This window comes from Ailuropoda melanoleuca, chromosome 15, assembly GCF_002007445.2.
Source record: "Ailuropoda melanoleuca isolate Jingjing chromosome 15, ASM200744v2, whole genome shotgun sequence".
NCBI lineage: Eukaryota > Metazoa > Chordata > Mammalia > Carnivora > Ursidae > Ailuropoda > Ailuropoda melanoleuca.
In genome coordinates, this window is record NC_048232.1 from 52405738 (window position 1) to 52420060 (window position 14323).

Sequence of the window (14323 nt, forward strand, 5' to 3'; positions counted from 1 at the left end):
GAGAACATATATATATATATATATATATATGTATACATATATATATATATATGTATACATATATATACACACACACACACACATAGGCATAGGGCAGTCCGTTCAAAAGCAAAAACAGAAAATAAATCAAGAATCACGGGAGTTGTAGAAAAATAAAGATGAAAATTCAAATCCAAGAACCAGGAAACAAAAAGAAGAAACGATGCTACAAATTGCCAGGGAGAAAAATACACTGAGAGAAACAGAGAAAACAGCAGTTGGAGAGGAAAATTAGTAAGTTCGGTCTGTAGCAGCAGGAATCCATTGGATAATCAAGGGGAAATGTCCTGTGGATAGCTAGACAAGCAAGGGGCTTTGTTTTCACTGTTGTCTACCTGTCACTTTGCATAGTAATGAAATTAATGAGGCTGACTCTTCCTTTTCATGACTGGAAAGACTCAAACACCCTGCTCTTCCTCGCTCATGCATAGCAACCACACAGTTCTGTCAGTACAATCAAATTGCTCCAAGTTACAGGGAATTCTAAAAACATTGTGACTTTCCCTTAGAATAATGAACAGAAAGTACAGGGGAAAAAATTCTTCCAAAACAGGAGGTAATAAGGCTAGGTGGCATTTTTCTTTGTTTCTTCTAACTGCTGGCCTGAAGTTGTACACTAGCATCGAGAAGCAGGGAATCTATGTGCCCGTTTAGCCGATGTTCTTTTACCGTAATTGGATTTAATCATGTTATGAAATTGCTTTGAAAAGAAACAAGTAGAGACTCAAAGATTGAAATATCCAAAAGTTGCCACCAGGTGCCATATTCAGGTCTTGGAATCAATTTTTTTTACTTGGGCATTTCTGCCAAAGACAGAAAACAGATTCAAGACAAGGTTAACCAGATTCAAAGCGTCAAAGGAAAACAAAATACCAATTGAATCAGAATCCAAAAGATGCTTATTGTGAAGACTTTCAATACAAAAGAATAACGTTAGCTTCCACTAGGGGAAGAAAAACCTGAGACGTACTCTTTTTCAGTTTTGAACTTGGAAATCAGAACTCAAGAGAGACATGCTACAAATTTGTTGGGATAAATGGATTTCCCTTTAACCACGAAATTGTGTTGTCCACAGCATGATTGAAAACTGTTACAAACTTCCAAAGGCTTCCGGACTGATTAGCCCGTGAATTGCCTTCGCTTCTGCCAGCTCACCTGGCATCAGCTCCTGTTTACCAATGCTTTTCCCTGGAGCCTGCACACAGCAAGCTCCCGGGCTGACTGCAGCCTTATCTAAATCCTCGGGAAGTCCTGCGGGNGGGGGGGGGGGGGGGGGGGGGGGGGGCTTATCTCTGCCTGAAGACCCAACATCATTTTCCATGTCAAATTTCAGACATTCCAATATTGCAAATATACGGATGACTTTGCCTTATCGTGGAAAGCAGACTATTATTAGAGACATTTTATAAAATTAATTATTTGATTAATACCTGTGCAGATAAAATGGCCTTCAGTCAACAAACTTTTGTTATCAAGACGAATCATGGCATTCAACAAGAAACATCAATAACCTTACTAAGTTATTCAGCAGGGGCTGTGAATTTGTTCCATAGACAGTACCTACCAAAATCAGATCAACAGATAGACGTTCTGTTAAAAATTTCTCAATGTACAGGTTGTGGTTTCGTACTTTTCAAAGCAACATATTTAACTGAAGTTTTTTAAATATACTAACAGTTTTTTAAATGATTTTGTGCTTTTCAAAGGACTGTGTTTTCCTGAAGCTTTTTAAATGTATTAACAGTTTTTTTTAAAGGGCAGATTTCCCATTTTATTAAGTTTTAAGGTTTTTTAAAATAATTCTAAATAAGTGTTCATTTGATGAGTAAGATTGCTGCGACTACATAATGGAATCAGACTCAAGCCAAAGACCCCATTTAATTTGGCATTTAACACACTGTCCAGTGTTGCTCACAATTTGCTTCACGTATAATAATCACATCTGCCCAGCTGGACTTGAAGCTGTTTAAGTAAATTATTTCCAACTTGTTCATTATTCCTTCAATGTCCTGAGCATTAGTGTGTTAAACAGACACTTGGATGAGTGAATGAATGAATGCACCTCTCTCGTACATTACTGCCTTAATGAGTAGCTAAGTCTACCCAACGGCTTGGATCATTTTTATAACCTATTCACAGAGACATATCTTCCAGTTTGCTTTTTGTCAGGAGCACATACTGAAAAAGCCGAACAGAACTATGTAAGAGGAGAATGTGTTAAGAGGGTAATTCTGAAGGCTATTTAGGGAAGGCTACATGTGTTTACTATAAGGAATTGTGTTTCCATTTAGTGTGACAAAAAAAAAAAATCTCACATAGACTCCTAAGTGTTCTACTGAGAGCTTTGTTTAACAAGGTAGTCACTAGGAGAGAAGTTAAAGGAAATCTAAAAACCAAAGGAAAGAGGAGAAGGAAGGATTAAGGAAGAAGAGAGAGGGAGGGAGACACACAGATAGACTATAGGTAAGAGGGGAGGGAGTCAGGAAGGAAGAAAGGGAGGAAAAGAACTGGAGTTCCCAAAATGCTATTTTCATTATGTAGCAAGCAAGGTTTTGGAGGTCACCTCAAGACTCAACCTCTTGCTTGGAGCTTTGATTAAACTCTAGGACCCGTTACCTTACTCGTCCCTAACTTGCCGCCTATGGAGCTCACCTACTCTGCTGAATTTTGTGTTTAATCCTGTACTGTCTATCTCCTAGTTTTGGGTTTTTGTTTTTTTTTCCTGGAAGGTAGTCTTTGCAAGGTCCTAGAGAGAAGGACCCACCTTCTCTGTTCCCCCACCATCCCCAGCACAGTATAAGCACATAGCAGATGGCCAAGAAAATAAGTAAAAGGTCAAATGACCAAATGAAGGATTAAGTTGTTTGTTTGTTTGTTTTAAATTCCTTCATCTTGGTGAATTTTACCCTGATGCTTGTGGGAAAGGAGTTTTTAATTTGGAATCCAACAATCTTTTAGACCAGGAACTGTAACCTTCACAAGGGTGCCATACATTCCCAATTGTACAGAAATTTAAATACGTAGCACATATCTTGTGTGCACACACACATGTATTTTCCCATCAAGACACTATAAATTTTTGTCATATTTTAAAAGAGGCATATAATTCAACAGAGGCTTCGAACTCTATCCTCAAGACTGAAGAAAAAGTTTGTTTAATACCCAGGAGCGAAGAATGCACAGTCTTTGAAGCTGTTTCAGTCTATAATGAGAAACTCTTCATTCTGACCTTTGACTGGTTGGTTTATTCTTAAGCCATACTGTGTGTGACTTCATACAGTGTTTCAAATCTCACATTTAATGTGCTGTCTCCAGAGGTGGTTAATGAGCATATTAATCCACATATTTCCAGCGCTTTATTTCTATTTGCATTTTGCAATTTAGAAAAAGCCTTAAACTACAAGACTTATTTGGCTTTTTGCCAATTCTTGAAAAATTATCCTTGTGTGTTTAAAATCATTCATAAACAGTCTAAAAGTAAAGCTTTGAAATAGATTCTTTTTCTTACCATTTAACAGTAAAATTATTTTCACATTCTATTCTGCGCCTTGCATCAATGCCGGATGATCTAGAAAGACAGATTGTTTGGGGTAAACCTGGAAGTTGGCAAAATAGCTGCAGTAAATATAAGATTGAAGAAATATGTAAGTTCTTCATAAGATGAATTATACAGACATTAGTGCAGCGATGAGGCACTCAGGACAAAACAGAGCTATGGCAAAGGTAAAAAAGGCTTGAAGTTATTGCTGAATTTTTGGAGTGGCCATAGCAACGGTATTACCTAGATCATCCCGAAGCTCTTGGCTGAAATACCTAGGACTGATGTAAACGCATGAGCTGCTATTTCTCAGAGAGGAAAATACAGCCCATCTTGTGAAAGAGATATGGATTTTAGGTTGTTCCTTAATATGCTGAATGGGAATGGAACCTGCCAGATAATGCAGAGCTGCCCTTGAAAGTGAAATTGAGGCAGAAATAAAAAACAGTGAGTTTTGCCCTAGATTGTATCTAAACCCAATGAATGAATCCACCAGAAGGTTGCCAGCCTAGGAGACTACAAAAGCTGACACACGGGGATATGGCAGGAGAGAGCTGGAGCTGAGGAAATACAACTGAGCGGCAGACTGAAGGGAAACTTATAGGAGACAGTGCTGTACCTCAGAGACCATCCCACTCTACGTGTGCCTGAGCCCAAGAACATGGTGGTGTGTGTTTCTTTCAAGCCACTTCATGTTTACTGAGCACTCAGCTGGTAGGACTGAGTTAGGCATTTTAGAGAATGGGGGGAGGGGTCTATTTAGAAGTGAGAGCTTAGAGTAAGGAGATCTAGAACTGGGCTCCTCTTGGCCATTGGACACCTTGTGCAAATCTTATAAAGTTTCTCTCCCCAACTGTTCATTCTGTAGGACTCATCTGCCCGATGAGCAGACTTTGGATTTGGGGGCATAAACGGACACCCAGGTCTACTCTTCAGTAAGATCTTCCTTTTCATAAATGTACCCTCCGCAAAACCTTGTTCTCAGTGATATTAAGGAGAAGGAAATTTGAAGTGTCTACTTTTTAAAAAAAAAGTTTATGAGGACCTCTTAAGTCAATAATGTTTACAAATTTCCTTAGTGCCAAAGCCCCCTGGAGGAAAAAAAATATTTTTCAAGCTGAGAATAACAGTTTTATTGTAAAAAGAATATTTAGTAGTCGCTTTCATCAATAAACGCCCCCCTTAGAGCACTAAATTTGTACACGAGAGCACATGAAGCCATGGAGATTCTCTCTGAAAACACCATATTATCCTCTAAGTACTGAGTTTGGCAAATTTAAGAACTTTACTTTTAAAAAAGTAAATAGCATCAAGTTTTTAAATGTACGAGGTAAATAGTAAGCTTCATGATTATACAAACCCTGCTTGGCACTGTATTACAGCCCTGTAAAAAATGCCAGGCAAATAGATGTTCAATAAGTAGGTGTTTAAATACTTAATTTTTCAAACTGCTTAACTTATGCCAACTCCTCATGAAAGAATGGCCTCTCTTGATAAGGGGTAACAGTTGATTTTTCTCCCCCAAAAGAAGACATGCTAATGCAAATTCACTTCTAAATGGCTCCAAATTATTTTTTTGTGTTTTCATTGAATACCAGTACTTCAGTTCATGAATAATCTATAAAGAGCTGAATTTTGAGTTTTTAAGAAGTATAGAATTTCATGTGTAGAAAGGGGTTGTATTAAAATGCTTTGATATATTTTATAGATTTGGATTTATTTTTCAATAATACATCTTTGTATACTCACCTCAATGACCCAATGTATTCCACCACATAGTCAATATTTCTTACTGGGTAGGAAGGGAAATTTTAGCAAAAGTACACAGTATTTTTATTTAGAAATCTGTCAACACAGAAACTTTCACTGAGCCTTGAGAAATAATATTTAAATGACTAAAGAAAAAGAAGAATAGCATTTAAAGAAAGAAGGACTATGTTTGAGGAAGACATGGGTATAGAACTGAGCAAAGAATGAGTGACTCAGTCACGTGGGAGGTAACCTCCGGCCCACACCTTACAAGTAGAAATAGATGGAAGCACAAAACATATGGAAGAAGAAATGGCATGACTTCCCACTCGATCAGGCTTGGGAGAAAATTTTCCACGTGGTTTCAAGATACAACAAGCATGCAATCATTGAAGCACTAAGAGGAGCCATAGAGCTGATTTGGTGAACTGGTTTGAGATGACGGATTTGTAGGAAACATTCTATAAGCAGTGGGAGATACAGCTCCAGCGTATATAAGAGGGAACAGAACGGATAACTGATGTAAAAGTTTAAGGCATGGGAAAGAAGGTGCTCAACAGTGAGTGAATGTGAAAATGCACAAGAGGCTAAGAACGCTGAATGACAACTCCATTTAAAGAATTGGGAACGGGAAAGGAAAGAGGAAAAATGTCAGACTCGTACAAGACGATGCTGGTAAGGGCAGCAGAAAAAAACAGCAGAAGGAAATTTCAAAAAGGAATGTATGATCAAGATTTTCTCATACTACAGATAATGTTGTTTGTGTTTGGCCACAGGAAAACCATTGGTTATCTTTGAGGGAGCCTTGGTACAATGTTAGTGTCATGAGAACAGCTGCAGACGAGATAGGTCAAGGTGGTGAACAAAAAGAACATAGAAAATATAGAAATAACCCACACTAATACTCCAATTGCAGAATCATCTATATGCAGCATACCACAAATCTTGAGGTCTGCTTTCTATCTCTTGAATTTTCTATTGCTGCTATGATGAATTATCACAAATGTAAAACTACACAAATTTATTATTTTCTTGTTCTGGAGGTCAGAAGTCCAAAACAGGTTTCACTAAGCTAAATTCAAATTGTCAGAAGAGTTGATTCCTTTTTTAATCCCCACCTCTGAGATATAATTAATAATATTGTCTAAATTTAAGGTGTACATTGTAATGATTTGATATATGTATTATGAAATAATTACAATTGGGCTAGTTAACACAGCCTTCACCCCACATGATTATGTGTGTGTGCAGTAAGAACGTTCAAGATCTTCTCTTTTAGCAAATTTCATCTGTATGTACAACAGAGTCTTGTTAGCTGTAGTCGCCATGCTGTACATCAGATCCCCAGAATTTATTCATCTTATAATTAAAAGTTTGTACCCTTTGACCAATGTCTTCCCAATGATCCCACTCCCCAGCCTCTGGTAACCACCAATCTACTCTGTTTCCACATGTTCTCCACTTTTATAGGCTTCTCATTTAGATGTGGTCATACAGGACCTGTCTGTATGTCTTCTATCACAGACTTAACTTCACTTGACATAATGCCCTCAAGAATCATCCTGTTGTCACAAATGGTGGGATTTCCTTTTTTATGGTTGAATAATATTCCAATCGCAGTATACACTACATTTTCTTTATGCCTTCATCCATTCGTGGACACTTGGTTGTTTCTTTATCTTGGCTATTATGAATAATACTGTAGTGAATATAGGGGTGAATACACCACAGCAAAATAGTAAATTTTTTTTGTTACCTTTGTATATATACCTAGAATGAGATTGCTAGATTATATGGCAGTTCCACTTCTAATTTTTTGAGGAACCTCCATACTCTTTTCCATAATGGCTATATGAACTGATTCCTTCTTAAAACTGTAGGGGAGAATCCATTTCCTTGCCTTTTCCAGCTTCTAGAGGCACCTCTATTCCTTGGTTCATGGTTCCTTCCTCCATCTTCAAAATCAGCAGCGTAGAATCTTCAAATCTCTGATTCTGAAACTCCTGCCTGCCTTTCTCACTGATAAGGACTCTAGTAATTGCTTCGGTTCTAGCAGTTGTAACCCAGGATAACCTCCCCGCCTCAAGATCCTAACTCACATTTGCAAAGTCCATTCTGCTGTGTAGGTAACATTCACAGGTCCCAGGGGATAGCATGAGAACATTTTGGAGGAATCTCAGTTCTGCCCACTGCAAAGTCTAAGTTAAAACATCAAAACATCAGTCAGTTTAGAATTGACCTTGACTTAATTCTTATGCATCAGTTTCCCTTTGGGTTAAACAATGTCAGATTAATTCATTAACTGGAAAATGAAAATAACATTTTTAATGGAAAGCTCTATTATTTTTTGCTGAAAGGTCTTTAAGTTAAATGTTAAAATTCTTGTTATAAAATTCCATTTAATGATAGCTGGGTGGCAGTAACAATAAGCTAATAGCTTTCCGCCAATAGCAATATTTTGATGAGCCCATTCTTTATTGAAGCTATACGTTATATTATGGAACACACTCTTGGTAGCATCTTCTGCTGTTATTTGTTTTTACTGTTTTTTTAATATAAAATGTTTTATTAAAAAGATTTCAAAGCTAAAGATTTTTTCCTTTGTGTACATTTAAAATACATTTTTTTAATCTAATAATGTAAAGATATATTTGAATTTCTCAAACTATTGGATCAATGGTTTTTCCTCTGTATACAGTTTTTCCTGTATAAAAGTGAAAGGATAATGAACAAAACTGCTATAAATATTAAATGAGATAATGTATGTAAAACTGTAGCAGCTGCTAGCCCATATTGAGTAGGTCTTTCATCAATTTTTAGCCTAAAAGAAAATATATGAGATTTTCTCACTCATATTAAAACATTTCTATAAATATTACTAATGAATAATACTATAGATGGTGTTTCTTATGAAACTGGCCAAATTCTAAGTATTTGGTTGATCTCCATAGAATTCAAGATGAGAATTCAATTCAAATAACTCAATTTAATTAAAAATGGTAGTTTAGATTCCCAATACCTATTCAGTCAGGCTTTCATAGGTAGGAGTATGCAAAATGATAAGCTTAAGGTTTTTTAAATCTACCTGAAAGTGCCAGTAATTGTGGGGAAATTTTTGTGAGTTTCATATATTTGATACAGAATATTCAAAGTTACAAAGTAAGCTATTCAGGAGATCATACCTAGAATATGGCAGCACTTTAAGAAATAAAAATCACAAAATAAAATTTTCTCAGTGGCTATAATTTACCTTCAAGTGCACTATTTAAGATTTCCTCCTGTAATCCTATGTCCCTATGTCTTTAACTCCTTGTGCTTAAATAACGTTCCTGTGCTTTCACTGTCTATTTTCTTTTTGTGAAGTTGTCAAATGATCTCTGTCTTGTCCTGTGTAATTTAAGAGACTTTTATGTAGCTCTCTGAGAGACTATCACACAAGTCCTACTAGAAGAATAATTTACGAGGTTCAAAATGAAGGGTCATTATTAATACTGTCTGGCCTGCAATGAATACACAGACTCTTTCATTCATGCGTGGCAGGGTTTTAACTAGATCAAAAGAAGGAGAAGGTTTCAAATGGGGTGTTATGAATGATATCATTGGTTACGTAAGTTTAATTTACATTTATAAAAATATGTTTAGTGAGGTTAGAGAACATAAGAAAACATGGTGTTTGGTGTGGGCTTATATATTACTTTCTAATATTTCTTTGGCTGAAAACACAATTTCAGAAGTTGTGCTTTTATATGTCCTTAGGCTAACATTTATTGGCCAATGCTAGAATAATATGCATAGTAAGGGTTCAACACTGTAAAGCTAAATGCAGAAGGACCAAAAAGCGGGTTGTCTGTTTTGAAGAGACGTTCATTTTTAAGTGCTTCTACTTTATCAAAGTAGTCCTGACTTGTGTTCAGCAATCACTGGTACTAGCGGTGTTTACGTAGCTAGAAGAAAATAGTAATTCTTACCATTTCAATGTCCAGTGTCTTTTCTTAATCACAGCAAGCAAATCTAATGACTTCTCCTGATCAATCTCAACAGTTGAATAATTCCTTTCCAGGCAATGTGAAATCTTAAATGTTTCTACAACAGCTTTTTTATAATATAAGCACATGGTGGAGGATATGCCAAATAAGAAAATAGAATAACTTTTAGTAGATGGACAACAGTAATAGAAAAATATTTTTATGTTTTTTGTATATGCTTTATTTTTTTAAACAGAGCCTAGAAATCTGAAGCCTCTCTTTTTATCAAAAAAATCACCTCTTCCTCTCAATTTCTCCTAGCATAGCCACTGAACTTCTGTGTTTTTTTAGTTTGTATTTATTAGGGTGCATGTTTTATGTCCCCACATAGACTGAGTGTTCCACGTTACCCATAATACTTAGCTGTATGCCTTGAAAATGAATAGCTAACATTGAGTTCCTCTTATGTGCTGCATGCCATTCTAAACTTTTTAGTATAGTAACTGCTTTAATTTTCAAAAGAGACGAAATACGTACTACTATTATCTGCACTTTATAGGGAAGGAAACTAACTCAGAACAGTTAAGCAATCTTGGGGTGGCTGGGTGGCTCAGTCGTTAAGCATCTGCCTTCGGCTCAGGGTGTGATCCCAGGGTCCTGGGATCGAGCCCCACATTGGGCTCCCTGCTCTGCTGGGAGCCTGCTTCTTCCTCTCCCACTCCTCCTGCTTGTGTTCCCTCTCTCACTGGCTGTCTCTCTGTCAAATAAATAAATAAAATATTAAAAAAAAAAAAAAAAGAAAGAACAGTTAAGCAATCTAGCCAGAGTCACACAGCCTCAAAGTGGCCAAGCCTGAATCAAAGCCTGGTTTCAGAGCCCCCGAGCATAACCTTGCCCTGCCTCTGCAGACCTGGGACAGGTAAATGTCCTACTTTTAGAGTGGGTGACTTTCAGAGCACCAAGTTCTGCTTCCTCACCACTATTATCATTATGCTCTTTGTTTTCTCTGGTTATTCGACTGATGTCTGCCCCTCCCATTATATCCAAAACATATTAATAGAACCTCTAGTATTTAATAGATGGGTAGTAGCTGCTAATATTTATTAAGCTTTTACCATGTGCCGGGAAATGCATCTTATTTTAATCTTCAAAAAGTCTATGATAGCTGCCAGTTTACCTCCACTTTAGAGATGAGGATACTGAGGCGAGGCGGAGAGAGGATAGATGACTTGCCCAAGGCCACACAGCTAATAAATGGTAGGGCCAGGATTTCAATTCCAAGGCCAAACTCCGGAGTTGTGCTCTGGCCGAAGGAAGGAATGGATGAACGGAAATCTAGCTTGGAGGAAGGCATATTTGCCACGTGTGGAAGGGTGAGGTAGAAACAGAAACCACATCCGGGCAGAGGAAATCTAGGTCACGTGACACAGAACAGTTGTCCTGTTGAGCGCCTGGAGCGCTCAATAAATACAAATTAACCAGTGAATAGCTTTGTAATCCAAAGGTTGAAAGGTTTTGCCCATGCAATGTTTATTACTAATGTCTTTTACATCTTTTTTTCTTTCAGTGCCACCGTGGGCCTTAATCGCCATAGCCATAGTTGCTGTCCTTTTAGTCCTGACCTGCTGCTTTTGTATCTGCAAGAAATGTTTGTTCAAAAAGAAAAACAAGAAGAAGGGAAAAGAGAAGGGAGGGAAGAATGCCATTAACATGAAAGATGTGAAAGACTTAGGGAAGACCATGAAAGATCAGGTAATGTCTTCATTCCGTATTACTTCTTTGATGATTTTATTAAAAGCTAATAAATGGTTTATTATTTTATACCAGATAAGTATAGAAGCAAACAACTTCTGGACAGATGTCGCTGTTGTCAAAAATGCTTTGCAATCCTTTCAGTCATTACTCAACGTCCCAAAGTGCAATGAAAACATTTGGTAGGGTTTTCCAGGCTCCTAAGCATCTGACCCAGAAAAGGGCATCGACGACTGGCAGGGCCATCTTGACAGACCCAGCAGACTGGAATGATGCCTGGGTATTTGGATTACATCTGTTCAGCCAGTCTTAATTGCACTTAGAGTTAGAGAAACAGAATCGAGAGTATCTGAATGCTTTCCCTCTTGGGCAGGGTGCCTTTCTCACATTACCACTGTTCATATCACTGTTTATCACACTGGATGAAAATTACCATTCCTATAGATACATCCGCCTCCATAATTAGCGCTCAGGAATAGTGAGTTACACAGTGAGTTAAAAGGGAGAGAATTAAAAGCCAGTCCTGAAGAACAGGGCATAATTTTAAGGCAAAATTCCTGTTTTGTTACTTAGGGACCATGAGACCACAACACAGGTTGTGGAATCCAACCGGCTGGATTATCTTCCAGAGCCTCAGGAAGCCATTTGGATGTTCTTTACATCATTGTCTATTTTTCTTAAATTAACTGGATGATTTGGTTCAAAATAAAGTTTACTATTAATAGTTATAATTAAATGCCTCTTCATTATTTTTTGAATCATTTTCGTACTGGATATCTTTAAAGAACATTTAATTCATATTCACATAAATGTAGAGCTTTTTCATAGAAAGAACGCCTTCAGTTATCTTTGTTTCCTTTCATATAATTCAAAAATTCTATTTATTCCCAAATAACAACATATATTGACAGCTTTTGAAATTCTTCTTATCGTATTAATTACTCTTAATTGAACTCCTGCATAGGTGAATCTCTGTAAGAACAGTTGAGTCAAGGAGGGCATTTTTAGCACATTTGCAAAGTTTCCTAGTTAACTGCCCACTCAGGGCACCAACCCCACGCCCCAGCTTGAAATTTAAACACTTTTTCTCAAAGGTACTGTAATATCTATTGACAACAACTTCACAAAGACTCTTCAGCACTCACTGAACTTTTGTTTGGTTTCAGTTACAGAATGTTTGCAGTGCTTGCACTCACACTCAGAGATTTGTCCTGAGCTCAGAACAACAAGGTTTTCATTTTTCTGAGTTTCTAATCACAGCCACAGAAGTCTCTGTACCCACATTCGACCACAGAGGTCTTAAAAGGCTTTTTCTCTTCAGTTAATTTGTTACATAAAAACTACAATTTGAAAACATGTCTTGCTTTATTTCAACACTTTCAGTAACAAGCAGAACTTGATAGAGATTTCTTTAAATGGTTCATTGGGAGAGTAAGCATAGAAACAATGTGCTAGATGGACAGGGACTGAATGATTTGCATGTGAATTTCAGCTATATCTATGTAACCGTTTGAAAATATAGCCCTATCATTTTCGTAACTATAATATAATGCAAATATGATTTCCCCCATATCTAAGAATAAACAATTAAAAGCACTAAATAATGTTATATTATAACTACAGTATTTTTTCTAGCAAAAGAAATTTGTTTTCTTCTTTGTGGAATTTGTCCTGTATGATGTAAGATTGTAATTTATAGTATAGTAGTGGTGTTTATTACCCCTGTAATGACCTGGATAAATGACCAAGATCTCAAAATACTACATACAGAGAATTGATGGTGGTTAATTTTTCAATGATAATCTATTCCTTTGGATGTGAGGGGAAGAGAAAATAAGTCAAATAAGGAAGTATTAGTAGGAAGTCAGTGATAGTTTACAGTAATCTACTATTATGACAAAGAATTTAGGATTTCAACCACTCGAAAAGATGTCATTAAGTAGATTATTTGTCTATGGAGGATTTTATGGATCTTATTTTAGTTTATGAACAATTAAATGTACAAAATGAAATATAATTTCATTTCAAAAATAGGCCTTATCGGTAAACAGTTATATAACAAATAGCTTATGCTACTTTTTAAGGCAGCAAAAGTAGCTAATAATGGCTTCTATTGTTTTATGAAGAGGAAGGATGAAGAAGCAAAATAGAGTGTGCAGTTTTAAGATGTATGTCACATGGTGACCATTCAATCATACAACTTCAAAAAGCATAAGTTTTAAAATTCAGTAAAATTCTTAAGTAATCACGTTTTCAGAATATTTTAAACAGGTATTGATGTGAACACGAGGAAAACAAATATAATCTATGCCTCTCGTTTAAAAACACAACAGATGTAAGAGGCATTTTAGACATGATTTCTTAAGATACATAGGCTCCAGGGCAACCAGGAAGTTTTTACCATTTCAATCTATGTAAGAATGGACAGAAATTCAAATTCCAATGTTCATGGCTACCCGTCTCTTAAAATTTTATAACAAAGAATTTTAAAAATTCCATAATGACAACAAACTAACTAGTAACAGTATATTTATACAGCATAAGATTTATATATAAAGGTTTTTGTTTTTAATTCCTGAAAGCTTGAGAACACTGTCAAATGCAGAGGGACAGTATTAATTTGTAAAGTCAGGTCTGGAAAGGTCATTTCTCCATGGCTTTCACTAATGTGTGTGGATATTTTAATTTTTATTTCTTCCTTCTATGTCCTCCTTATCTGTGTTATGTCTCATGACTGTTCTGGACTGTCCCTTGCGGTAGGTTTCCTCTGCTCTTTAGAAACCCCTCGTCAACGCTCGGATACATTAAATGGCCTGGCAGCTGGGGCTCCACAGCTCAGGGTGTATCATTCTGACACACATCAAGAGGCTGAACTAAATTGATTTTTTTTTTAAGATAAAGGGTTCTCATTTTAAACACTACCACCTGATTAAATAGAACAGTATTAGAAAGCTCAAGTTTTTAATTGATGGGCACAGAATGAAAATTCGGTCCCTTGTGCTACCTTTTGTAAGTGTGCCTTATCAAATCCAAATCTGAACAATTTCACTTAGAGTAACTTCTCCTTCCGATGGTTGTAAATTACACACCTTTTGAATGTTGAAGCAAGCCAGAAGCATGTACACTAAATCTGTGAAGTTTAAAACAAGATCTGATGTTCCCAACACATAGCTTTTACTACCGCAATTTAGCAAACCATCAAAATGCTGGGTTTACAAGCTTTTTCCTCTGCATTTTGTTGAGGGGGGTGGTGATGGGTTGAGGGGTATTGCTCTTGAGA

General features: G+C 36.6%; 1 protein-coding gene across 3 annotated transcripts in view; it reads left to right on the top strand.

Moving 5' to 3' along the window:
• The window catches only part of SYT1 (synaptotagmin 1), a 567865-nt gene that overhangs the window by 395477 nt on the left and 158065 nt on the right, over positions 1-14323 (top strand). For all 3 annotated transcript variants that reach the window (XM_019797023.2, XM_011221755.3, XM_011221754.3), the window contains one exon: positions 10859-11043. In XM_019797023.2, the coding sequence (XP_019652582.1) occupies positions 10859-11043 (185 nt within the window). The remainder of the gene's footprint in view (positions 1-10858; positions 11044-14323) is intronic.